Here is a 26,242-nt window from a genome sequence, read left to right as displayed (position 1 = left end):
ACTGGACAGCCACTTGCCTGAAATGATATAGAATCTCCCGCTTGAGCAGAGGGCTGGACTAGAAGACCTCCAAGGGCCCTTCTAGCTCCAGTCTGACAAATCTCCTAACCCTCAGCCTAACCTTGGATGGCATTTTTTGATGGACAATATATCTAACCCCTGGATTGAAAGAGGGACAATTCAATTTACAAAGAAGTTGTCCAAAAGAATGGGGTTTATTTTTTTTAAAAAAACCACACTAGCATAGGAAACAACAGATTTACAGGTTTACAGTCTACTCTATCTGTGCTAGAAATGGCCGCAGAAATAAGTTCAGCCATAACTTTACCTGAGAGAATGAACAACATAACAGCAGTAAAAATATTCTGTGCCAAAGTTGTTCCAGAAAGAAAAATCCAACATATTGTGTGCATTTAGAGCAAACTGAAAGCTTGACAGGGACATTTAGATTTGGCCCTGACTTCCCGTGAAAAGCACAACCGCAGAAGGAAAACCCACAGCAACATTGCCGGTGGTCCCTAAGGCAGGGGGGCTTCTCAGACCCTGAAGAGGCGCTTCCTTCACCTGTCTGCCTCCCCACTTCTGTCTCCCTCCCCTGCAAGCCCACAGCCCCCCCCCCAAGAAACGTCAGGAATGGAGCCTGCCTCGGCCAGGCACTCTCCGGTCTGTGTGCTGAAAGAACACAGAACACATCTGGAAACTCCCTTGGCACACAGCGCCAAACATGTGGGGTTTGTTCCAAGTCTGAGCTCAGAAAGGATTGCACCTCCTCGAGTTCGCCTCCTGCTCAATTCCTCCCTGCTCCCAAGGCAGGAATACTGGAGTTACTCTCCTCGACTGCTTCTGGGGTGGATGGATGCCTCCGCTTTCCCCTCTAACCTACAACGTGGATCCTCCCAACTCCCAAGCCTGGCGGGAGAAGGGCAGGAAAGTGGACAACCGGCCGTCCGGCAAAGGTCCAGCTCCGGGCCTGCCTATCCTTATTTCCGGGGCAGGCGCCGAGGTCCTGGCCGGCCCCACCCTCAGGGCATCCCGCGGGCGCTCCCCGCCGGCCCCTCCGCCTTGGGCACTGGCGGGACGGAGGGGTCCCCTCCCCCGCCCTTTCTCCCACGGCCTGGGCAGGGGCGGTCAGGTGAGGCGGGGGGCCGCGCTGAGCCTCGCCGAGGAGGAGGGGGCCGGGGGCGCTCCGCACTCGAGCAAGGCGGCGCTTGGCAGGCGGCGGGCTGAGGCTAAGCTGGCGGAGCGGCGGTGGGAACGCGAGTGTGAGAAAGTCAGTCAAGCGAAGGAAGGGAGGAGAAAGGCCGCCAGGGCCGCCGGCAAAACGGCCCCCCTCCTCGCCCCCTCGAACTCAGCAGCGCGGGAGCCGGAGCCGGCCGAGGGAGGGAAGGGAGCTGGCCGCTTCCCCGCCGGGCAGCAGCCTCTGTCAGCACAGAATCGGCCACAAAGACGACGGCGGCGGCTGCGAAGGGAGCCGGTGGGCCCGGGCGAGGACCCGGACCGGGCCTGCCGCCCTCGAATCTCGGCTGAGCTGACCAGGAAGGCTCCTCTCCTGCCCAGGCCTCGTAGGCCGGGACAGGTTGCCACGGAGAACCGGGGCTGGCGGCGGGCAGCCCTTCTCCCAAGGCTAGCCCAGGCAGCGCCGCCCCGCCCAGCGCGCCCTGCCCTCTGGCTGCGTCCTGGAGCTCAAATCTAAGCCCCCCCTTTCTGGGCTCCACTCAGCAGGGAGGGGACCACAGACCCGAATTCCTGCGGTCAGCCGCCTTCTCACAGACCTCCAAGCAACCGCAGTTGGGGGTCTCAGGCTCCGCAGCACCTTTGTGCCACACTCTTGACCAGCCCCGAGGCTTTTCACATCTCTCTCCCAGCTGCAGGACTTGCCGCTCTCTCCTTCCCAGGGGTTTGCTTCCCCCCCCCCCCACCAGTAGCCAAAAGGCAGTTTTCCCTCTTCGGGAGAAAGGCCGCCCTCTTCTCCACCCAACCGAACGGGGGGGGGGGCTTCAGCCTGGCTGACCTGTAGCTCCCTTTCAGCCGGCTGGGGGTCTCCAGGGGCGTTTCAACCAGATGCCCCCAGGACTGGCTCCAAAGCAAAGCAAATTCAGTCCCATGCGTGTTTATGGCAAAGGGGGCTCAGACTCCTGCTTGCCCGTTAACTGGGGTGAAAGGCAGAGCAGGAAAGAGCAAGGCCTCCATTCTCCCCCAAATCTCATGAAGGTCAGGCCAATTAACTGGAAGGGGGCTGATGGGATGAGAGCCGGTGAGATTCCAAGGCCGCCTTTGCCCCCCCAACCCCCTCAGAAGGCCAAGCAACCCTGCCAGAGAAGGGGGGGTGGCAGATCCTGCGAGCTCCAGTGGGTCCGCCCTTACAGCTTGGGGGGAGGGGGAAGGAAACCAGGGGGAATTCAGTCTGTGGGAAGGAACCATGGCTGCTGCCTTGACTTCCTCTCCAGAACCTCAACAGGAAGACTGAGCCACCACAGAGCAGCCCCCTCCGCACATTATGACTTTAGCCCCCAGGTGAGCAGGAGGGCTGCATCTCGGAGAGCCAAAACCTTCCAGGAGGCAGATCCCAGATCGAGTGCCCTGTGGCGGCTCCTCATTGGTCCTGCAGGAAGCGGCAATGAGGGGGGTGGATTCGAACAGGATCAGACCCATGGTCCCTGTTTTGAGCACCTTGCAGTCTGTTGCAGATGGGAATCGGGTTGCTGCTGGCACACCAGGCTGGCTGTAGGGCAGTTTCAGGGAGGAGCAGACCCCTCTCAGGAAGTGCAAGGTGCTGATTCAGCCCCACCCCCACCGGCAGCCCCTCCTTTGGACCTGGACTGAGGAGGAGCCACGACTGTGCCACGTGCCACGACTGGAGCCGAGAGTTCTGGAGTTTTTCAAAAGAAGGTTGGACAGCCATTTGTCCAGGATGGTGCAAGGCTCCTTCCTCGGCAGGGGGGGAGGGTGGACTAGAAGACCTCCGAGGACCCTTCCAGGCCTAGAATCCTACGCTTCCATTTTGCTTACCAGGCTTGATTAGGACTGAACTCCCCAGCCCCGAAGCTTTCTGCTTTGCTGGCTGCCCCTCCGCTGGTTTTTGTCCACTGAAATCAACAGCTCAGTAATTACACGTGAAGCTCGGCATATTATTTTAATTAGCTTTGCTGCCTTGAATGAAAAACATTCATCCGTTTGATCGCTTCGAGGGGAGACGTCCCCCTTGTGAAAGGCCTTGTCAACTTAACTTTCTCAAGCCTTCGCGGGCCGCATTCCCACGATGGCGGTTCGGAAGCCACGGCCGAGAGCCCGCTAGGACCGAGCGGCCCAGAAGCCGGAGGCTTGCCATTTCGGGGGGGGGGGGCGTTACTTTGTGCCCTCTCCCCTTCCTGGGGACTCCAGCGCCGCCGCCGAAAGGGGAGGCCGCTGCCCCGCTGCCCTCTCCCGCCCGAGAGGCCGCATTCCTCGCTTCCCTCCCCGGAAGGCGGGGTTTTCCCAGGCTCTGGCGGCGGTTGGGGCGACGTGCCCGGCTTCTCTCCCCGGCTGCCGAGCCCCACAGCTCCCGCCCGGCCGCCTCGCCCTTGGTGGCGGCTGCGGCTGCAGGAGACCTTCCGGCACGCGCTTCAGGGCAGCGCCTGCGGGCAGCCAGGCGGCTGGAGCCGAGGAGGGAGGCCCGAGGCCGGCATCCCCCTGCATTGCAGGAAAGCCCCCTCCCCGCCGCTCTGCCCACGGCCTCCCACGCGTGGCCCCCGGGTCGGGCTGCCGGGGCCGGACAGGGGCTCCCCTGGACGGGAGCCGGGGGGGGCCTGGGGGGGGGCTGGGATCCTCGCGTGCCGGGCGCCGCCGACCGCCGAGGGCAGCGACCTGCGCGCCCTCCTGGGCCGGGCGGGGCGGCAGCGCCGCGAGGGTTAAGGCGGGCGCGTGATTGACAGCGCGGCTCCTGCTGCCCGGGGGCCAGGCGTGCGCCATTGGCCGCCGGTCGCTGCGCCGAGCAGCCAATGAGTGGGCACCGTCCACGAGCGGGGCCGCGTGTCTCCCGCTCCCATTGGCTGAAAGTCACTGTGGGAAAGAAAGTTTGGCGAGTTTCACACGAGCCGTTCGCGTGCAGGGCAGTTTATAAATAGCGGCCGCCAGGCAGGGAGCCGGCCGGGGTTGCGCGGGGCTGGGGGCGGCTGGCTAGCGCGGCAGCTCCGGCCGCAGGGAAGCGCGGAGGGCGCGCGACGTGCTGGGAAGGGCGACCCGGCCACATCCACGCCCCGCCCGCTGGGCTCGCCGCGGAGGACGCCGCGCCGGATCCCGAGTCGCGCCGGCTCTCTCGCGGCCGCGGCGGGGCCACGATGCCCGCCGACCCAATGGAGAAATGCTCCTCGTCTCCCGCGGCGGCCACCCCGGCCAGCGCGCACGCCACCCCGGACAAGCCCCGCACCGCCGCCGAGCAGCGGAAGGTAAAAGGGGGCCGGGCGGAGGGAGAGGGACGGGGGCGCGGGGCGGGGGCGCCTGTGGGCGGCTCGGCCCACCGCTGCGCTCGCCTTCTCCCCGCAGTCGTCCAAGCCCATCATGGAGAAGCGGCGGCGCGCCCGGATCAACGAGAGCCTGGGGCAGCTGAAGACGCTCATCCTGGACGCCCTCAAGAAGGACGTGAGTGGCGGGCAGCCCACGGGGGGGAGGGGGAGGAAGGGGGCACGAAAGGGCTCGGCGAAGCAAAGGAAGCCCCCCCCCCGGCTCTAGACTCCTTTTCCACGGGGGGAGGGCAGCCTGGGGCGCTGCAGTGCGTGATCCGCAGATGGGCGGTTGGGGCTGGGAGGGCGCAGCGAGGGGTTTCCCTGGTCCTCCCCCCACCCCCACCCCCCAACATCCCCCGGGCGGGATTCCTTGTTTTGAGGGTGGGGCGTGTCATTTCTTCCCCCCCCCCCCACGTCTCATGTCCCTCCTGCCTCCTTTTTGTCCCCAGAGCTCCCGACACTCCAAGCTGGAGAAGGCTGACATTCTGGAAATGACGGTGAAGCACTTGCGGAGCCTGCAGCGGGCCCAGATGACCGGTGAGTGGCCGGGCGGGTGCCCCCCCAACCCCCCTCCCAACCCCCCTCCCTGACTCCTTCCAGACTTCCGCCTGTGGTTTTGAATGCCATCCAAGCTGCCTTTTACTGACTTGGCTCAGGCACGCGTTCCCACGGTCTGCCTCTCGCAGTATTTATAGCCGCAGCTCCAAGTCGCTCCAGTTCCGGAAAGGAGGCGGCGGCGGGGAGGGGGGCTTTCGCAGCCCGGGGGAGGGGGGCAGCCTCCTGCCGCTCGTGAGTGTCCGGCTCGCAGAGGCCCAGATGCCCGCAGCCTGGCCGGCTTCAGACCTTCCTCCTTGGTGGGGTGGGAGCAGTTGCCCGTCAGAGGGGCCCAGTGCTTAGCAGCCTGGGGGGCGGGGGGAGGGGTCCGGAACTGCTGCTGCTGCTGCCTACAAGGCCGCCGGCCCCTCCCCTGATTGCAGCCGCTTCTTTTCCTCCCGGCAGCTGCGCTCAACACGGATCCCTCCGTCTTGTGCAAGTACCGAGCAGGTTTCAACGAATGCATGAACGAGGTGACTCGCTTCCTCTCCTCCTGCGAGGGGGTGAAGACGGAGGTCCGCAACCGGCTGCTTGGACACCTGGCCGGCTGCCTGAGTCAGATCAGCGCCTTGAACTACCCGGCCCCGCAGTCTGCAGCGCTGCCCCCGACTCCCGGCGCCCAGCCCGGAGCCTCTTTGGGGCAGCCTCTGGTACAGATGCCCGCCGGCACAGCGCCCCCTTCTGGCAGCGTGGCTTCCTGCAAGCTCAGCAACTCGGCGGGCGAGAGCGGCCAGGCGTTCGGCGGCTTCCAGCTGGTGCCGGCGTCTGACGGGCAGTTTGCCTTCCTCATCCCCAACGCGGCCTTTGCCCCGCACGGCACCGCGGTCGTCCCACTCTGCGCTGGCGGGAGTCTGAGTTCAGGCCCTCCCCCTGCCGGCATCTCGTCAGGATCGGTTGCCCCATCGCTCCCAGCAGACTCGCTCTGGAGACCCTGGTGAGCCGCCTTGGCCCTGGACTCAGTGAGCAGGCCGGTCGGAGGCCACCCAGTGACTGCCCGGTTGGCTTCTTCTCCCCACCCCCACCTGTAAATAGGACCTACGCTCGTCTTGGATTGAGCCTCCGTGTCTTTCCACCTTTTTATTTCTAAGCAATACCAAAGATTGATTTGTTCATATAAAAAAGCCTTCCCTTCCTTTTTTTGGAAGCCTTGATAGAAATAAAGATTTTGACCATCACTCGGGCTGTGTGGGGGGAGGGGGAGGAGAGATGCTGCTGCAGGGGCTACAGGCAGGGTCTGGGTGGGGGAGGGGGCTCATCTGCAGATCCCGGCCTTCCCCTAAACGTTGGCAAGAGCTGCATCTTCCCAGGAGTGCTGGGGGGGCAGGGGAGGTCCAGGCTGCCCCCCCTCCGGGCTTTTTCTCACAGGAACCTCTGACTCCTGCCCAGGCCCAGGAAGAGGGGGCCTGGGGGGCAGCTGAGCTGGGAGGGGGAATCTCCTTTAACTGAGCAGGGCCCCAGGGATCGCCCCGCATGGCATCCTTGGCAAGGCTTTCGTGGCATTCCCACGGCCACTCAGATCTCTCCAGACACTCCGCAGGCTGACTGTCCAGACGAGAGGGACCATCAGCAGCAATTGGGTTAGGAGAAGCAGCAGGTGGAGGGTTCAGGACAGGACATCTGCCCCCCCCTGGAAGAGACACCCCCCCTTTCCACACCTGCCAGGTTGGGAAAGCAGCTCAGGGCTCCCGAGGAAGAAGAGCAGCTTCAAGTGGGCAGCTCTTGATGCACCGGGAAAGTCCAGCAGGGCCTCTTCTCCTGAGGGTGAACTGAGTCTCCACGATTGGACCAAAGCCTCTCTTGAACCATGCTTGCTTTCCTGCCGTGTGAATCCAGCCTACTTGAGAGAAAGGTCAGAGGAAGAGGTTTTCTGGGCAGCTGTTGCATGGCTTCTGCCACGTGAAAAAGGGTGGCCCAAATCCTGTCGCCGGTGGCCCAACTGGGAGCTTCTGACGTTCCTCGGATCGCAAAGCTGCCAGTAGCTGAGCAGTCACTACAGGAAAGAACAGGGTGGGTGGGGTGGGGTGGGGTGTCACTGAGAGGAAGACAGTGCCAAGGTGGGGCTCTTTCAACACTGAGCAAACAGCTTGTAAGTTCCTTGGGAGGGGGAAGGCCCTTGGCAGGAAAGGGCAGAGTTTGGGCTCAGCTGGAAGGTGGAGCAGCTGGCAGCTCTTCCCGGGATGAGGACCCCGGGCCCAGCCTGCTCTCCCTTGGCCTGGCAACCGCACAGACGGACTTCTTGGGCTTCCCTGAGCACAAAAGTTAACCCACATCCAGGCTAAGATTAACTGAGATTACTTGCACACACGCGGCCTGCTGAAGCCTGTGGTCTGAGCAGGGCAGGGGCCAGGCTGGCTGCTGGAGGCCTCCCAGGCGGAGGCAGAGGCCCACCATGTGAGCTACCCGACAGAGCCCTGAGGGTCCCTCCCCTCCTGCAAGGGTTGCTTTCTGCCCGGGGCGAGGGCCGTGCACTACAGCCCCCCCCCCCCGCCGGGCCTGGCGTGGCTTGATCTGGCCTGTTTTCCTGGCCCGGTGCGTCTCTGGGAAGCGGGGAAATCCGGGCCCCGCTCCTTGGCCGGCGCGCTTCCTCCACGCCCGTCCTGGCCCTGCTGTGATGATTTAACACCCGCCCCATCTGGTTGTGATCAGCCCCCGCCTTTCCTCTCTCTGCCTGCTAACTGAGAAAAGATGTGGCTGCGGAAGCGCGGGGGGCAGCCGGCACTCGCCGCTCGCTCGCCGCGTCTCCCCGGGAGCCGCTCCGCCTGGCCCCTGCCCTGCTGGTCACGGCCCATTTGCGGAGGAGATGGGCAGCCCGATAAAGGGCCGGCTCGGCTTTCCGATCCCGGGGCCTCCCCCGCCCTCCAAGGTTTGAAGAGCGGTTTTTCAAATTCCCGCCCTCGCCGGGCCTGCGGAGCCGGCCAGGTGCCTGCCGGCGTTCAGGTGTTGGCAGAGGAATGCTGAGGAGGGGGCGAGCGGAAGGGGCTCCGGCCCTGTCTGCACAAGCCCACGCCTCCCGGGGCCTCCACTGGCGGGGGCTGCTTAGGGGAGCCTTCCCGGCCCGGCCCGCTCGCTTTCCTCTCCCCGGCAGAGCGAGCCTCCCTCCCCGCCCCCACAAACCGCTGCACTCCGTCAATCATTGTCAGAGGAGCGGAGGGGAGCGCTGGAGACTCTCCCCCTTTACCTCGCGGGGATTCGAGCTCGTTCCGCCCGACGCTCCCCAACTCCCCTCCCCGCTTAGCGTTCGTGGGGCCGGGGGCTGCTGGCGGCTCGGGAAAGCAGGTTGCCGCTCTCCTCGTCCCTGGGGGGGGCGCCGATTCCAAAGGGCGGGGGGGGGAATCCAATTCTACAGTCTTGGAATAAGCTGTTCCCGCCCAAAGGGGGGGAACATGAAGAAGGCTCGTTCTTTTCTCCCCCACCCAGCACAGCCTCCCCCACCCCCACTCTGACCTCCGGAAGAATTAGCCCCAATCACCACGATGTAGAAACAGGTCCAGATCCCAGAGGAATCCAGCCCCCCCCCTCCACCCCGCTGCTGCTTGAGCACAAGACCGCTTGGCTGGAAGGAGGGCAGGGCCTTTCCTGCCGTCTGGCATGCCACCCTCTCTTCCCCCCCCCCCCCGCTCTCTGGCACACGCATGCACGTGCACACACGCACCCAGGTGAGGGGCAGAGGGGGCCCTTTGAGGGCAGTTCCCTGGCCACAGTGCCAGCTGGCTCCCTCTGGGCCCTGGCCCTGCCTGCAGTTCCCACGGGCTGGGCAGCCCCTCTGCTCTGGACAGGCCGGACCTTTGCCTCTCCCCCACAGCCGACCTCTTGGCAGGCAACAAGGACGCCGGGTGACCTCCGGAAGAGGCGAGGTCATGAGAAAGGGGCTGTGGGCAGCCTGCCAAGCAAAGGGTGCCTCTCGGAGAGACACACACACACCCATGAATGGGAAGGGCTGTGGAAAGAGGAAGGCAAGAGGAGACCCTCTCTTTCCCAGCCGGCCTCTGGGAGGAAGAAAGGGGGTCTTCCCTGGCAAAGGCCCTTCCCAGCCCCACTTCTGAGGACCCCGGTCAGCCGGTGGGTTCCTCCCTCCGTCTGAACACAGGGAGCCCTCGAGGCACAAGAGTTTACTTAGTGACTGTTCAAAGTTACAACAACAGTGAAAAAGTAACTTATGACCATTTTTCAGACTTACGACCGTTGCAGCATCCCCAGAGTCAGGAGATTTACCTTCGGATCCTTAACTGACTCACATATATGAAGGTCGCATGTCCCGCCAAGGTCACGTGATCCCCTTTTGTGACCTTCTCACAAGCGAAGTCAATGGGGGGGGGGAGTCGGATTCACTTAACAACCGGGTTAGTAATTTAAGAATCCAGTGAATTCACTTAGCAATTCTGGCAAGAAAAGTCATTAAAAGGGGCAAAACTCACTTAACTGTCTTGCTTAGTAACAGAAATTTTGGGCTCAGTTGTGATCATAAGTCGAGGACCAGCTATTAATCCATTTCCCAAGGAAGGACTTTTCCAAGAAGGCTGAAGGCAATCTCAGCTGCCCTCTTTCTTTCTTTCTTTCTTTCTTTCTTTCTTTCTTTCTTTCTTTCTTTCTTTCTTTCTTTCTTTCTTTCTTTCTTTCTTTCTTTCTTTCTTTCTTTCTTTCTTTCCTTCCATGGGGAAGAGTCCTCTCCCACTGCCCAGTTAAAGCCCATTTAACGGGAAGCCTCTCCCTCCCTTGGGAATGCTCCTCTTTTCCTTGTTGGGGCCAGAAACCCCCCCACACACACACACACACTGTCCCCCAGTGCAGGACAAAGCTGGCACCCTCGCCAGGGGCTGCCCCGGGAGCCCCCTCTGTCCTTGCCAGCCTGGCAGGGCGATCCCCCTTTCGCACCTTCCATCAGCCAGCAGGGTTATCTGGTTGGCAATCTGCCAGAGCCCCCCCTTCTCCCCCCACCACATTGGCAGGATGTTTACAGAAGGAGGCTCAGGTTATCTGGAGAGGAGGGGGGAGGGGGAGGAGAGGGGGAGGACAAGGAAGAGGAGGGGGAGGAGGAGGAGAAGGCAGCATTGTGGTTTCTACACAACGGAGGGAATGGAGTCTTGTGTGACCCAAATTTCTCTCACATGCAAAACTCTCCCTGGACCCAAAACTGATCCAGGAAACACAAACAGAAAACCTGGACTCACAAATTCCGACTCACACACACACACACAGCTTGCTGTGATCTCCAAAGCACCCGGAAGGCAGGGAAAGAAGCAGCTGATGAGCAAGGAGAGAAGCAACCCGGAATGAAGGAGAACAACAGAAGTTGCCTTCAGAAGTTGTGGGTGCTGCAACATTGGGGGCTTTTAAGGAGAGAGTGGGCAGCCACTTGTCTGAGATGGTACAGGGTCTCCTGCGTGAGCAGGGGGCTGGACTAGAAGACCTCCGAGGTCCCTTCCAGCTCTGTCATTCTGCTATCAGAAAGGACAAGAGCAGCACCTTAATGGGATGGATGAAATCAGGCAGCCGCTTGGGATCAGCACAACCGCTAGGCTCATTCTTGCAACCCTGTCCCTCCCCTCCCCTCCCCTCCCCTCCCCTCCCGTCTTTCCTTTCCTTTTTTTGCGGCTCAGTACATTCAGCACCTAGCCTCCATCACACACATTCAGACCTCCATCACACAGAGACACACACAAACATACACTGAGGATATGGTGCTGAGTGGGGTCCCCAGGGGCTCCAAGACAAAGGGCATCTGCACCTTTCTAAGGGGGGGGGAGATGATTGGAGGGGGCTGCACTGCTTTCAAGGTGTGTTTTCTCAGCCCCAGACCTGGGAGTGCTGCTGCTACTGCAGCCTTTGATCCCAGGAGGGGCTCAGCCCAGCTCTGGAATCCAAAAAAGCAGAAAGCCACAGCTCCGGGGGAGGGGCTCAGGAGGAGGGAAGGGGGGCTGCCTCCGAAGCCCACCAGCACATGCGGATGCAGGGGGGGTGGGACTCAGGAGGCTGCAGTTTGTTTAGTGTATTTGCACAGGGTTGTGTTAAGTGGAGTTTATTACAGACCCATGAATGGCAACGGATTAAAACAGCTCATGGGGGAAGGGGGGGACAAGAGGAACCCCCCCCTGGAAGCTGCACAATTCGCTGAGGGGTTTGTTTACTACAATCATTTAGGAACTTTGGCTCTGCTCATCTGCAAGGGATGGACTGCAGCCTGTGGACAACAGCAGCCACAGTCTCAGATGGTGCATAATTAAGGCCACCCAACATGGACTTTGCAGGAGACTTCTTAGTATTGTTGGACCTGATAAGTAGCATGGGTTTTCCTGTATTTGCAATGGATTCATTTTTAAATGACGTTAATAGTTTATCCAATCACTGGGGACTGGCACGGAGAAAGCGCTAACCCCAAAGCTGGGTGGGCCCAGCTGGGCAGAGAAGCAGCCATCTCTGGCCCGGGCCAGGCTCCATTTGAGGCACACCAGCCCAGCACCTTTGTCCATGAGAGCATCGCAGCCCGATTACGGACTGAGCAGGCCAGGCAGGAGTCAGTAATCCCTGGAGGCCTGAGGGTGAAGACTGAGGGCCAAGCAGGGGGGCCACTTGCAAACACTGGGGCCCCGCCCTCCAAGCCCACAATGCCTCCCTTCGCAGCCCAAGTGGCCTGGGGTGAGGCTGGGGAGGGGGAGGGCTCAAATGCCCCCAAGGCCCCTTCTGGGCTGCTTGGGGAGGGGCTGGTTTCCTTGGGTAGCAGACTGCAAAACTGGACTCTCCTAGGGGAGACCCTTGTGCAAGGATTGGGCCCTGCTGGGCACAGAGTCCCCTTTCCCCCTCCCTTTCCATAACGGGAAAGCAGTAAATATCTCCTCATCCTCCGCTCCCTGGAGTTTTATCTGCCAGTTGTCAGGTTGTATTTTAGGCTGATAATAGCCGGGAAGACTCCGCCTGCCCTTCTGAACTGCCGCCTGCCAGATCATTTTTCAGGCTGCCTGGTTCAGCCCTCCATGTCGACTGCCCGGCTCCTCCTCCTCCTCCTCCTCCTCCTCCTCCTCCTCCTCCTCCTCCTCCCAGGCACCCAAGGAGAGTCCCTGCCACACCCAAGCCCAGAGAAGGCAGCCAAGGGCAGGAGAGGAACATCCCACACTACCTAAGGAACATTGTCTGGGGGTTTTGCCCATTGCTTGAATGAGCCGAGATGGGCACTCCCAGGGCACCTTCAGATGCCAGGGCACAAGCGGCCGGGCGACTTTCTACAGAGGTGCCTGCAAGGTTTTAGAGAGGTGTGAAACTTTGCCCAGGACAAACGGGGCCCGAGGTGGGGATAAGGCTGAGTTATTGATACCAGGACAGGCAGGCAGACGGGATCCGGCGGGCGACTGACCTCTTCGAGGGGTTCTCAAGAACTCTCAAGCCAGCAATGAGCCAACCAGGTTTAACACTAACCAGGCTTCTCAAGTGCAGGAATGCAGCTGTGTGGTCCAGCTGACCTGATTCAGCACATTGTGGGGATTCAGCGGCTGAAGCTGCGGACAAGACGGACCTTCACGTTCCTTATAACAATAGTTACTCGCCTCAGGAAACCTGAGCTCTCTTCCTTTGTGGGGCAGCTATTGGGTTTTGTTCCAGGTGGGAGAACTGGAGGAGGCCCCCCAGGGCTGACCCCTGACCAAAGAGCCTGCTGCTCTTAATCCTCTTCCTGACTGCATTCACACAACCCTCTTGACCTGCAGCCGGTTTAATTCTCATTCTGGGTTGCATAATGCAGATAAATGGACTCAACAGGCTGGGTTGAACAGAAGGCTAAGCCATAAAAAACCTCTTCTAAGAATTAACCAAGTTTAGCAGGGGGTGGGAATGCCTCTGCCAGCTCTGCAAGGCCAGGCCGAGGGCTGGGTGAGCGCAGCCGACGGTCTCCAGGATCCCAAAGTCTGGGTCACCTCGAGCCTCTGACCTCCTTCCCCAGGGGCAGCAGGTGGCACCTAATTTAGTGGCACCCGGGTGGCACGGTGCTGCTCCTGGGACCGGAGGCTTTTCTTTGCCTGGAGGAGGGGGCACACAGAGGCTGCTCTGGGAGGGGGCACATCACTTATTCTTGGCGGATCAAATGGCCCCTTCTTAACACGGCCCATCTTCTCATTGTCTCCGGCCTCTCTCTCTTCACATCTTCGCCGCGCAAGCCTTGGCCTCCATTGTGGCAGAGCAGCAGGTAGCCCTGGCAGGCAAAATCCCTTCCCGTCCAGCGGCCGGCTCCCTCTGTGCAGCTGCTTGTGGTAGGCTTTCTCTCCGCCTGCGCGTAAAGGTCACTCCCTGCCAGCACGCCATACCTGGCCCTTTGTGGCCGAGGGCCGGCCAGAGTGACCTTTACTTCCAGATTAGCAGTGTGTGCTTTTTGTAGCAAGAGCCCTTTGGCGGTGGAGGCTCAGAAGATGGGGTGGGCAACGCCTTTATTAGCCGGCGGAGGGGAAGCGGACGGAGGGCCAGGCTCTGTGGGGACTGGGGCGAGGGGAGGAGGGCTTCTCCATTCAGAGCAAATAATGCAAGGGGCCTCCTTTGCAGATCTAGCTGCGAGGAGCACAGATTAATTTCCAGGGGATCAGCCACGCTCTGGGGCTACTCGGCCTCCCAAATCCTGATGCCCCTGAAGGACCAAAGAAGGTCACCCCGGGATTTTCTGCACAGGCCAGAGCTTTCCTTCCCTCCCTCCCTCCCTCCCTCCTTCTTTCCTTCTCTCCTTCCTTCCTTTGCCTCCCTCCCTCCCTTCTTCTTAACTCTCCTTCCTTCCTCCCTCCCTCCCTCCCTCCCCCTGATGATGATGCTGGCCATGGCCAAGGGCTCTTGGGGAGGCTGAAGAGAGGGACCAGGGCCTGGTCACTCAGGTGCTTAAGAGGAGGTCCTGGAGGAGGAAGCAAAGGCCCCGGAACTGGCCTTGGTCCTGCAGACCATTTCAGATTTCCTGGCTTGCTGTACCTGCCCCTCAGGTGGTGGCTTTCTGATCCGGCTTCTGGAGGAGGGGAGAGCTTTGAGAGAAATCCATTTGCTGGGCAGTTCACACAACGACCCAACCCAGGTTAACCAAAGAGCACGACTGTGTTCACCCAGCTTTTGCCTTGCAGAAACCACCCCGACTTAACGGGCACGTCACAGCATCTGCTCTGCCAAGGACTGAGGCCCACATCCCACCAGCCCCTTTTGAGCCTAGACTGGCATTCTGGGTGAACTGACTCCAACCCCTCCCCCCCCCGCGTGAACTCCTCTGGGGTGGGGGACAGGATGGGGCATCTCTGTGCACTTTGCCTGGGATATTAGGGCAGAAATTTCTGAAGAAAACCTTGAACAGGCAGTGAATGTACTTAAGGAGGGACCAGCAACCCGGCCAAAGGCCCCTCTGCCCCAGTCTGCCCACCCACCCCCAGGCTGGCCAGAGGTCTCCAGGGGAAGCCCAAGGACTCCTCGGCCCGGGGGAACGGAGGAAGCTCCTCCTGCACCCAGCTGGGAAGAAAAAACAGCCCCCATTCAGAGTCTTCCGGATCAGGAGGGAGGAAGTGATGGCTGACTGGGGGGGGGCTGCTCTCTCTCCGCTAAGCCGGGACCCTCCAGGAGGAAGCAGCGGACAACGGGGGGCGCTTCCTACGGCGCGCTCGGCGCCCCCTCAGCCTTCCACCCCGCGCCTGGCCGGGCGGCCGCCCTGCCCCGAGCCACGCCGGGCCGTCCCTGGCCGCCTGGCCCCGAAAGCCGCGCCGCCCAGCGTGGGGCAGCCCCGAGGCCGCGCGGAGGCGGCAGGTGCCTTTCGGGGCGGCCGGCAGGGAAGCGCCCGCGCTCCGCGGCTCCGCATTTGTCAGCCCATTCTGGCCTTGACAAGCGCCGCCCGGCCAGACGGCCCAGACGCCGCCGCAGAGCCTGATCAGCGCCGCGGCCTTCCCAGCCTCGGGAGAGCGCCAATTATGGGGCAACGGGGAAGCCCCCCCGCCCCCCTCCTTCTGGGGAAGGCGCCTGCGCACGTGGGCCTCGTGCTGGGCGGGGGGGGGGCATTCGGCTTCCCCGGCCACGTGGATCCCGCCTGGGCTGCGCCTTGCAGGGCGACCCGACCCGGCTGCTCTGGGTCCCGAAGAACGAGGGGGCAGGAAAAGGGGAAGGCTCCAGGCTTGCCTGGAGGGCCATCCTGGGTGCACCACGAGCCCCCCCCCCAGTTTCGGCGTTGTGTTTTCCTCCCAGAGTGACCCTCCACAGAAAAGACCTCGAGGAAAGTGGGCTGCGCTTCCCCTCCTTTGAGGGACGCCGGCCCGGCTGCCAGCAGCATCTGCACGGCAAACGCGGTTGCCCTCCCTCTCGGCGGCTGCCTGCCCGTTAGCTGAAGCCACCCAGGGCCGTCCTCGGCCAAGGGAGGGGGCGTGGGGGTCGAGCTGCTGAGTAGGAGGGCTCTGTCTCGCCTAAGACCACCATTCCCACGAACGCTTCTGCCCGAAGCCTTTCTCAGGTCAGGTGGGGAAGGCGCTCCCACGTGTCTGCTCGCTGGGCAGGAAAGGTTGGGAAAGCAGCAAAAAAAAACCCTCTGAGCTAGGCCCCCTTTGCACATGCGCATTGCTCCCCCCTGCTGTCTTTGCCCACGCTGCCCCACCCAGTCCCAGGAGCTCAGGCCCCGCCCCCAAGGCCAGGGGGGAGCTTTGTGGAGGAGTCTGGCCGGGAATGGAGCCAATTAAGGTGGCCTTTCTGTCTTGACCAAAAGCCCCCCTCCTGAGCCCCCCCCCCGCAAGGGTGCCAGGTCAGCCCCCCTCCCCTCCCTGGAGCGGGAGACCCTTTTGAAGGTTCAGATGGGCAGCAGACAAAAGGAGCCACTGCAGCTTCTTCCCTCTCCGCCATTGTTCCCTCCAAGTGTGCTAAAGTGTGGGGGTGCAGAGCTTTTAATTGTTCCCCGGAAGCAGTGGGGCTTCATGGGGGCCTGGCTCATTCCAGGAAAGGCTCCCAGGGATTCCAGAGCCCAGACAGAGGAATGCCCTTCGGACATGGAGCCGTCACTGGTATCACTGCCTAGGGTTGGTGGGGTGGAATTCCCCATGCCCCACCCCCCAGGATATCTAGACATCCCTGTCTGGAGTGCTGGAACCCCAATTCACCTTGAGGCCATGTGGGGTGGGGCAAGGACAGGGGAGGCTTCCCGCCCCCAAAATCCAGCCCTTCTCTCAAAAGACAGTGCCTCCCCCACCCCCCACCCCGCATGGGGAAGTCAGGAGCTGGGAGGAGATTAAGGGAGATTAACATCTCCAGCTTCTTCACCCAGCCTGACTGTGCTCCCTGCCTGCCTGCCTGCCTGGGCAACTGCAGGCATCCTGGAAAAGCCAGGGGGGGGGCTCAGCTGCTCAAGAGGCCCCCTCCCAGATGAGGGCAGGAACCCCTCCCTCGGAGCTTCAGTAGGCAGCTTGCTCCCATGGGCAGCAACCCGGCTCTGCCCCTCCCACAGTCCTCCTGCCCATCACCTGGCCAGGCTGGCGAGAAAGGAAGGTCATTTCTCCTGGGTCAACCCACCCACCCTCTGTGGGGAACCTGGTGGTCACCGCGGAAGGGGGCCAGGCGTGTGGGGGGAGCTGCCTGGGCCTTGGTGCTGCCCAGCTAGAAGAGGAGGGTCCTGGCAAAGGCCCTGCAAACTGGGGCTTCTGGGACAAGCCAGGATGGTCTTGTGGCTGAGACGGTGTCACTGCAAGCGCAGAGGACAGAATCCATCGCCTCCTGCATCTGATGACTGACGCTCACGATACCTTGGTCCTCGCAGCCCGAGGAAGCATTCCTTTCGCTTTCATGCTGAAGCCAAGTGACTTCTCACCCTGGGGCAGGACTGTCCCCACATGGGTCTCTGCCCCGGTGGAATTGCATAGGATGGGCTCACACAACCCTACAGCCCCCCCCCCTGAGAAAGCAAACCAGCTGAGCAGCAGCCAAGGAGAGATCGGTAACTGAAGTGCAGAGGGGTTTCCAGACCCCAGCCCAGATTTCCCCACCTCCAGCCAGCAAAAGAGGCCAATGGCCACTTCTCCTTCCCAGAAGCCCCTCCTGGGACTTCAGTGGGTGAGAGGGAGAAGAGGTGCAGCTGGAAGATCTTCAGAGGCCCCCAAGCCAGCAGATAGCAGCCACATGGTATCACGCTTAACAACACAGATCTGTTTTAAGAATGGCAATCAGGAGTGATTGGACCAAGAACAATAAGAGGAGATTAGACAGCCGTTTGTCTGAAATGGCCTAGGGTCTCCTGGCTGGGCAGGGGGTTAGACTAGAAGACCTCTAAGGTCCCTTCCAACTCTTATTCTGTTGATGGCAGACAGCTGTTGTCAAGCAGCACAACTTTAATGATGACAGAAAATTACTATAGGTCATTGTATGTCCTGAGTTAAGAAACGTAAAGCCTTAAAACAACCACCGTATTTGTCAAAATCCTCCAAGGTAGTCCGAGACTTTTGGTCTGTAATCTATGTGAGCTTGGCCGTCTGTGATGCTGGTCTCCTTTCTTTGTTCAAAACTGGCAACTGTGAGACTCGCAAAGAGGAACTCGGAATGACTTTGTCCTTCTTCTGAGTCTGGATGTCAAAACAGTGCCAGTGGACTAACTGGCTGCCCCAAACCAACGTCTCTCCTCCGCCGTGTCCCAGCTGTTCTTTGGGATCTCCTTCATGTACACCTTAGTTGTGAGAAACTCTTGCTAATCAAAGCCAGGACTGGCGGAGCAGAGCAAAGGGCTCAGAGCATTGCCCCAGTCCCTGGACAAATGGCCGGATGTTTTATCCGTGGATACCCGGCTGGCGGGAGGCCTGCACCGGCCAAGCTTTGGAGGGAAGGGCCCAACTCAGTTCGGGATTCCTGGAGTCAGCGAAGAACTGCTGTGCCTGTGAGGAGGGTGAGGCTGGTGCTTTCCTTTCGTCTAGACGAGGGCTGAGAAAAACGAGGAAGTGGAATAAAAAGGAGGATGAGTGATGCAAACTGTCTTCATGTTTTTGTAAGCAACTCGGGGCGTCTGACAAGGCATCTCAGGGCAGGCTGAGTAGCAAACCAGTTAATAATAGAACAGAACAAAACAGAATAGAGCTGGAAGGCGGCCTGGAGGTCTTCTAGTCCACCCCCCCCTGCTCAAGCAGGAGAACTTATACTGTCTCAGACAGGTGAATGTCCAGTCTCTTCTTAAAAAACTTCCAGCCCACGATTTCTGGTGGCAACTTCTGTTCCACTGGTTGATGGTCCTCCCTGTCAGGAAGTTTCTGCTTAATTCCAGGTTGCTTCTCTCTTTGGTCAGTTTCCAACCGTTGTTTCTCGTCCTGCCCTCTGGTGCTTTGGAGAATAACGTGAAAACCCCCCCCCCTTCTTTGTGGCAGCCCCTCAGAGACTGGAACGCTGCTATTTCTTCTTTTCTTTAGACCAGCCAACATTGCAGCACCCCACAGTCCCGTGGCTGTGACTCAGGCGCTGCTGTCCGGATCGGGTCCCCCGGTCACGTGATCACCATCTGCGACCCCCCTCGCCCCCCTCATATGGAAACCGGCTGGCTGAGCAGCCCCAAGGTCGTCTCGGAAGAAACTGTCCCCCCAAACTGACCAACCTCCGGAAGCGTTCCGGGCTTTTTCCTTTCCGAGTCCTGCTCCGGACCAGGCTTCCGTTGCGCTTCCATTCGAGGCCCCCAAGGGGGTCCCTAAGCGGATTAGGCTCCTTGGCAGCCTCTTTGCCCAACAATGGGAAAGGTCAGAGGCAGCCCAGGGCCCCATACCTGGGCCTTTGTGCCTGGACCTGGACCTCCCTACGGCCAGAATTGGCTGCCAAGGGGCTGCTGGGCCCGGGTGCAGGGCACAAAAGAGGGGTGGCAACGTCTGCATGGCAACAGAGGGAAGGGGGATCTGGCTGATGCTTCCCTGTGGGAAAGAGGCGGGGAGGGTCCTCTGCTCATCCCAAAGATGCTTTTTCACAAGGCCACTGGACTTTCTTGTTCCTCTTTGAAGATGTTTCCCTTCTCATCCAAGAAGCTTTTCAGCTCTGGCTGGATGGTGGGGGAAATGGAAAGATTTATACCCCCTGCAGATAGCTGTTCATTTGCATTCTTTTAGCGAGTTGTTAATGCTACCTGGAGGCTTATCTGTGCCTTCAGGGTCACCTGAGTAGTGCAAATGTGCGTGGAGCCTTCTTGGAACTGACTGTGTTGTAGACTGGAGATAGATGATTTTGTATTCCGCCCCCCCCCCCCCCGTTGAGAGAGGGCTGTTCAGTTTTGACCTAGATGGCCTCTTTGACCCCCCCTTTCAAACCAGCGGTCTGCTCAGTCCCCAGGATGCCCAACTGGCTGGGATCGTGGACCATGGCAGATCAGGCCCTTCCCCAGGTGGAGGCAGGCCCGCACAAGGGTCTTCTTGGAGATGGAGCGTCCCCCCACCCTTTTTCTCTGGAGATTCCATCTGGGAGGGCATCGTCAAAGGGGTTTCCTCTGATGGAGTTTGAAGGGTGCTTTTCAAAAGGCAACCGGAGTTTCTTCTGCCTTTTTTTCCCCTTGAAGACTTTTTCACTTCTCATCCAAGAAGCTGGCTGGATGGTGGAGAATGGAAGGATTATATTCCTTAGCAGTCACCTGGTGGTTAGCACTCCCTCTGAGAGTCGTTGATGCCATTTGGGGGGTTATCTCTACTCTCGGGGTCCCCTGAATCAGAGTGCAAGAGGGCCGTCCAATTTTGACCCAGATGGCCTCTTTGACCCCGCTTTCAAACCCCACCATTCAGCCTGAACCAAAGAAGCTTTTTGGAAGAAAACAAGACAGTCCAGTTGCCCTTTGAAAAGCCCCTTTGGGGCGACCGGGACCTGGGTGGCTGAGATAGACACGTTGGTGTTGCCCAGCACCGTGTTTTTCTGGGCAGGTCAGGATGCGGCCTGGCTTTTCCATCTCTGGATTCTGGACTTCGTCTTCTGGAGCAGGACTTTGTGTGAAGCCCCAGACCTGTTTTCTTGTTTTTTGATTTGGAGCCAAGCTCCCTGGCAGAAATCCAGGATGACAGCCTCCTGTTTTGTGGATTAAGCTTGGACAGGTGAATCTGGGAGATTTAGAATTTTAGAATAGAATAGAGCTGGAAGGGACCTTGGAGGTCGTCTAGCCCAGCCCCTTGCTCAAGCAGGAGAACCTTTACCATTTCAGATAAATGACTGTCTAGTTTCTTCTTACAAACCTCCAGTGACGGAGCGCCCACAATTTCTGGAGGCAACTTCTGTTCCACTGGTTAATTGTCCTCACTATCAGGAAGTTTCTCCTTAATTCCAGGTTGCTTCTCTCTTTGATCAGTTTCCAACTGTTGTTTCTCGTCCTGCCCTCTGGTGCTCTGGAGAATAATGTGACCCCCTCCTCTTCTTTGTGACAGCCCCTCAAATGCTGGAATGCTGCTATCGTGTCTCCCCTATTTCTTCTTTTTCTTCAGACTAGCCAAACCCAAGTTCTGCAGCCGTTCTTCGTACGTTTTAGTCTCCAGGCCTTCGATCACTTTAGTTGCTCTTCTCTGACCTTTTTCCAAGGTCTCAAGTCTTTAATAGCAACCAGAGATGGAGGGGGGGAGGCCTTGAGTCTTTTGCTCTGCACGGGGTGGGAATCCATTTAAGGCACCCATGAGAGATGAGAGGTTCAGGCAGACCCCCAGCCAGATCCTTCATTGATTGATTAATCGCATGTCCATCTCAGCTTCCCTCCAAGGAAACCACCTGAATCCTTCTGCTCCTTCCCATCTCGGCCAGGGTTATTTTTGCAACTGGGGGGGGGGGGAGGTGGGGCTCCGAAGAGGTCTCAGCATGGGAGAAGAGCTGGAGCAGATCATCAGAGGGCTTCAGAGTTCAACGGGAGGGAGCTAAAGACTGGTTTCCCCACCATCGACAAATCATGTAATTCAGCTTCTCCATAACTGCCCTCTTCCTCAACAATCCTTCCCATTTTCAGAACATTTTGCTCCCCTCGGCCACCAGTCCACAAGTCGGAAGGGAGGAGGGGACCAAACCCCCTTTGATCTCAGCAGGTTTCCTTTCTGTCAGAAAAGAGAGAGAGAAAGATCTCTCTGGAGTTTCTGCCTTAGGGGCTCTTTCTTCTCCCCTTCCTCGGGAGGCAGCACCCCCACCCCCCCACCCCGCTTCTCAAGGCAAAGGAGAATATTGGAGAATGAGCTGAAAAAGGATTCCCCTTGTAATTATTTCCGAGACTCTTTTCAGTGCAACCTTCTGTGTAAACATCCAGGCATTCTTGTCCAAAACTCACTCGCAGATTACACTCCAGGGGGGAAGGAGGGGAGGGCGGTTCTTCTCCTGACAACCTGGCTTGAGTCCAGGAGGTGTTGCCTGGAGGAAGAGCCTCCCCACGGCTATTAATCAGGGCCACGTCCTCCAGGGGCCTCCCCATTTAGGGAGAATAGAGCTGGAAGGGACCTTGGAGGTCTTCTAGTCCAGCCCCCTGCTCAAGCAGGAGAACCTGTACCATCTCAGACAAATTGACTGTCCAGTCTCTTCTTTAAAACCTCCAGTGGCAAGCTGTTACACTGGTTAAGTTCCAAGACAGGCAGCCAAGGGGGCAATCAAAACCCGCCTCCTGCGATCTTTGCCCTCTCTTGAGGGGGGGGGTCTTGCCTCTGCAGCCTCCTCTCTGGGCCAGTACTGAGCGTCTCCTTGCCCTGCGGGAGGACAGGGAGGTCAAGCAAGGGCAGAGGCCCAGGAGAAGAGGAGAGCAGGACCATGGACAGTTCCAGGGAGGCCTCCGGGAGGGAGCTTCTTCCGTGTGAGATGACCAAAAGAGGATGGATGAGCTGTGTCCACACAGAACACAAAACCAGAATCAAGTCAGTCGCGGGTTCTTGAACTGGCCAGTGGCCGGGTCTGCACATCAGGCTAAGCCAGAGGTTTGGGACTCCAGGCCCAGGGTGACCCCCTTCCCCGGCTGAGGCCGGCGGCCCTCAGCTCTGCTGGAGAAGCATCAGGAAAGAGCCAGCCGTCTCTGGGGAGGTGGGAAGGTTGGCTCCAGTGGGGGGAGGGTCTCCTGCCCTGTCCCAAACAGGGGAGTCCTGCCCCTCCCCCACAGGCCACAGAGTCCGTGGCTGGAGGGGGACACGGCAGGCTCTCTGCCTCTGCAGCCAGCACAGAGATTTGCTGGAGCCGGGACTGAGCTCTTTCCCAGCGGGAGGGACACCAGGGCTACAGGTACCTTTCAGCCCCCACACGGGGGGGGGAGCCCCCCTGCCCCTCCCCCATCCTGCTGCTTGGAATTTGTCTGGGCATTTTCCCTGCTGATCCAGATGCCTCCCACGGGATGACTCAATTACAACTCTGTGCTCCGGGCCCTTAACCTTTCCTATGGAGCTTGCAAATTGATGTCCCTGCTTGCCCTTTGACCTCCTCCCCTCCCGGATGGTCCCCACACCCAGCCCTGCTCAGAGACCGGAGACTCTGGATGGCTCCGCAGGGATTCAGCATTCCGGCAAATTCCAACCGGTAAAAACATTGACACGGTAATTGTAAATGCAGACTCCAAGGAGAGCTTGTCTCCAGGTTTTTCCATATTTGTCATCTGGAAAGCATTTTGCTCTGAAATGATATTTTGAACCATTTAGAACAATAGTTTCTATCTGCCGCCGGACTACAGAAGATCCCTGGAAGCTGCTTCAACATGGAAACAATCATCCTGGTGAAAAGGGGGCGAGTGCTTTGCCCTCGTTTGAAGCACATCTTCTGGAGGGTCCTGACAGACCAGCTGAAAACGAAGCCTCTCAAGTCCTCTGCGGCAGCTCTCAGCTGGAAGGCAGAGGAGCCCCGGAGAGCAAACCCTGCAGTGGGCAGGCGGTCCTCCAACACCCTGATCCGTGGCAATATACCCAGCTGAAGCCAGAGACTCTGATTGCTCCTCCGCTGCCATCCGTGGCATCATCTTGAACTGCCAGGCGAGTTAACTGTCCGTTCCAAAGGGGTGAGAAGTCGAAGGAATCAAAGGCTGGTCTACCAGGGGGAGCCAGAGAAGAAAGTTTGAATGGGCCCCACATCCTAGGACCGTGGGTGGCCCCACACTGCCAAGAGGCATCCTTGGAAGTCAAGCAGCCACTCAGTGGCCGTCTTGCAGGCAACGCCCAGCTCTGCCATGTGGCACTCCCACCCACAGGTGGCCATTACAGTCCCATAGGGCGTATTGGGACCCAGTTCCAGGGGTTCCCCCATTCATGGACTGGGGATCCTTCCAAGCTCTCCTCTTTTCTCTTGCAGTCCTCCACGGTCTGCAGAAGGTCCCCAGGCCCACTCTGAAACCCCCGTCGCCCAGGCCAGAGGGCTCATAGCCTATCCTGGGCTGCTGAGCACCCTGCAGCTCCATCCTGGCCAACTGCCCCCCCTTCCCTGGAGACCGTTCCCAGAGGCTGCAGAGCAATGCAAAATTCAGGCCGCAGAGTGGCTGCATTCACACAAGATGCTTAACCCAGATATGGGAATTGCCTGTTTTCAGAGCCACAGAGTGCCTTCCTCCAAGCAGGGCTGAGTTTGCACAAAGCATGCTAAGCTGCAATGCACTAGCCAGGGTGAACGTTAGCCAGGAATGGCCGATCTTGTGCCTCAATGGCTGGGTCTTTACCTGGCCTGCTTAAGCCACATGTGAACAGGGCCAAGCCACAGCCATTGCCTGGGGAACAGATTCACGTGAAGCAAGGGGTTTGGGACAAGCCATTCACAAGGGGGGCTGTTTCTCCAGCTTCTCTGGCACCCTAGCCTAAGGTCTGGAAGACCACCCATGACTTCCCAGAGCCCCCCCCCCCCGCCCGTTCACCCAGAAATGGCTTCTTTTAAAGGTGAAAAAATAGCTCTTAAACTCTGGCTGCCAAAAAGAAAATAAAAGCCCCCACTAAAAAGGAAAACATCTTGACAGGCGGCATTTTGCAAAAAGCAGAGCTGAAACATCAGGGAGGATTTCCTGGTCTGTCTCCATGGCAACCTTCTCCCCCCAAGGAGACTGCAAGAGAGAGGTGTGGGTGGTGGCGAGCTGATTCCTCCTCCTCCTCCTCCTCCACTCATGTCAGAATTGCTGAGGACTTGAACCCGTCTGGGAAGGTTCTGGGCAAAGGACAAGATGCCAGCTGCAGCTCTGCCCTGTGAGGTAGGCCACTTCAGGGAGCAGGAAAGAGGTACCCTTTTGGCTGCATTGTTACAAAGTAGGTATAACAGTAGAATCCTAACAAGCTTCTCCCTCCCTCCCTCTCATGCCCAAGGCAACCAAGGCGGGGGGGGGGCCCTCCGGAGTCCCTCCCTCACCCTTTCCGGTCTCTCTGGGCTAAGCCGAGGCTTTCTTAGTGGGCATTTCCTTCAAGGCTCTCTCTGTACTCCTCTGCTGGGAGAGCCAGCCTGGCCCTCCTGGACACACACACACACACACGCACACACACACACACAGACACACCATGATGCCCGCCTCTCCTGCCAGCAGCATCCAGCCTGCCTCATGACGCCCTCATTGAGGAGAAGCCCTAAGGACGCAGGAGAGGTGATGGTGCAGAGCTGCCCGTGGGGGTGGGGAGGTACACAGGCATGGGGGGGGGGAAAGCCCGGGGAAGGCTAAGGCCTCCATCACGCTGTCTTTAAAGACCTGAGTGTGTCTTGCAAAAGGCCAAGACCTTTTCTTAGCATTCCAATATCTGGGTTTCCGCAACACGCCAACCTACAAGGAAGAACAAGACTCAAAAGTCCAGGCCTGAGTTGAGCAAACCAACCCGTTTCTTTCAGAAACCTCCGAAGAAGCAGATCTCCAGCTCAGAAAGAGCCCCTACCCCTTGAAACGTGACTCCCCCCCCTCCAGGCTCCTCTGTGGCCACAGCTTGGAGGAGCATCCTGGGTGCTGAAGCAGGAGGGAGGGAAGCAGCGGCTCCTCTGGCAGAGCCGGGGGAAGCCCAGCAGTAGCTGGAGAATGCCAGGCTTGGCCTCCAGGGGGCGCCTCCTGGGATGGGTGTCCCTTCTTCCCGCCCCACCAGAGGGCCTGCTTAGCCCAGGGAAGGCAGGCAGCAGCCAGTCGGGGGCTCAGAAGCCGCGGGGCCCTCCGGTTCTTGGGGACCCCAGACCAGATCCTGCAGGAGGGGAACCCAGAGCTTGTCCTCCCTTAAAGCGCAGAGGGCCTCCTGTTCCCTGTTCACGTGGGCTTCGCAAGCCTCCTGACAATACAGTCACGGACCCCACTATCACTAAAGGAGGACGTTCGCACTTTGGGGTAATGAAAGGTCTGCAAGGACACAAGCAAGCTCAGAGAGCACCAGCCCCCCCCATTAGCCCCAGGCAGACCAAACCCCCGGTGGGACCAGCGCTTTCGGGAGAGGAGGCGGGAGGGGGGGCTTCTCCTTTTCTCGCGGATCCGAGCGACCCCCGCCGCTGCCCTCTTCTGGTCCGCATTACCCGAAGCTGCCATGATTTAGCGCGGATCCCCTTCTGCAGAAAACAGCAGGGCCGCATCCAGCCCGGGGGGGGGGGAGCAGGCATCATCTGGCCTGGCGCCAAAGCCTCCGACACCCTCGCCCTGGGGGGGGTCGCCTCCCCGCCCCCACCGCGCCCTCCAGCGGCCATCGGAGTTGCACTCTGGCGCCCTCTGCCGGCTGCTTGCAAGAGGAGCTGGCCCGAGGAGCCTCGGCCCCTTTAGGCTAGCTCGGGGGACTCCAGCTCTCACCGCTGCGGGAGTTGAAGCCCGCATATGACAAGGGGGGCACGGGGGAGAAAGACACGGATCAAGGCGCCCCAGTCTTCGGGCACATCCCGCGGTTTGCTGAAGAGCTGACGTGCGGCGCCGGTGTCCTCCCGGCGGCCCTTCGCGCCTCCGCGGAGAAGGGTTCGGGTTTCGGCTCAGACTGTCCACGGTTGGCGGCGGCCCCTCGGTCTCCCCAGGTCAGACCTGTCCGGAGAAGGAGCGGCTGCCCCCCCAATCGCTTTCGGGGCAGGCGAGCGCTCCGTCTGAAGACTGGGAGGGTGTCCGTCCCGACGCCGCCGCAGCTGGAGGAGTAGCAAGCGAGCCCGGGGCGGGCGCTTCAGTGAGCAGCCAGAGGGAGGCGCTGTTGCCGCGCGGCCCAAGGCTCAGCCGCGAGTTCTGCTCGAAGGGAAGGGAAGGCTGGAGGGAAGCCTTTCCGTGGCTCAGGTCGCCTCTCCCGGGCTGAAGGCGGGGGAGGGGGAGGACGTGGGAATTGCGCATAGAATCAAGATCACCAGAAGTGCTA

At 59.8% G+C, this 26,242-nt stretch overlaps 1 protein-coding gene across 1 annotated transcript; it reads left to right on the top strand.

Moving 5' to 3' along the window:
- Positions 1 to 4,120: 4,120 nt before the first annotated feature.
- On the top strand, positions 4,121 to 6,238 carry HES1 (hes family bHLH transcription factor 1). The gene is made up of 4 exons (XM_081330126.1): positions 4,121 to 4,424; positions 4,522 to 4,617; positions 4,931 to 5,018; positions 5,481 to 6,238. Exons 1-4 carry the CDS (start codon positions 4,317 to 4,319, stop codon positions 6,011 to 6,013), a joined length of 825 nt encoding a protein of 274 aa, XP_081186252.1. The 5' UTR covers positions 4,121 to 4,316; the 3' UTR covers positions 6,014 to 6,238.
- Positions 6,239 to 26,242: the final 20,004 nt, after the last annotated feature.

Source organism: Vipera berus (assembly GCF_964194415.1).
Source record: "Vipera berus genome assembly, chromosome: 5".
Classification (NCBI taxonomy): Eukaryota; Metazoa; Chordata; class Lepidosauria; order Squamata; family Viperidae; genus Vipera; species Vipera berus.
This window is presented reverse-complemented; position numbering and strand designations above follow the sequence as displayed.

Coding starts and splice junctions, on each gene's coding strand:
- HES1 (XM_081330126.1), top strand. CDS start 4,317: ATGCCCGCCGACCCAATGGAGAAATGCTCCTCGTCTCCCGCGGCGGCC. Junction 4,618..4,930: donor TGGACGCCCTCAAGAAGGAC/GTGAGTGGCGGG, acceptor TTTTGTCCCCAG/AGCTCCCGACACTCCAAGCT. Junction 5,019..5,480: donor GCAGCGGGCCCAGATGACCG/GTGAGTGGCCGG, acceptor TCCTCCCGGCAG/CTGCGCTCAACACGGATCCC.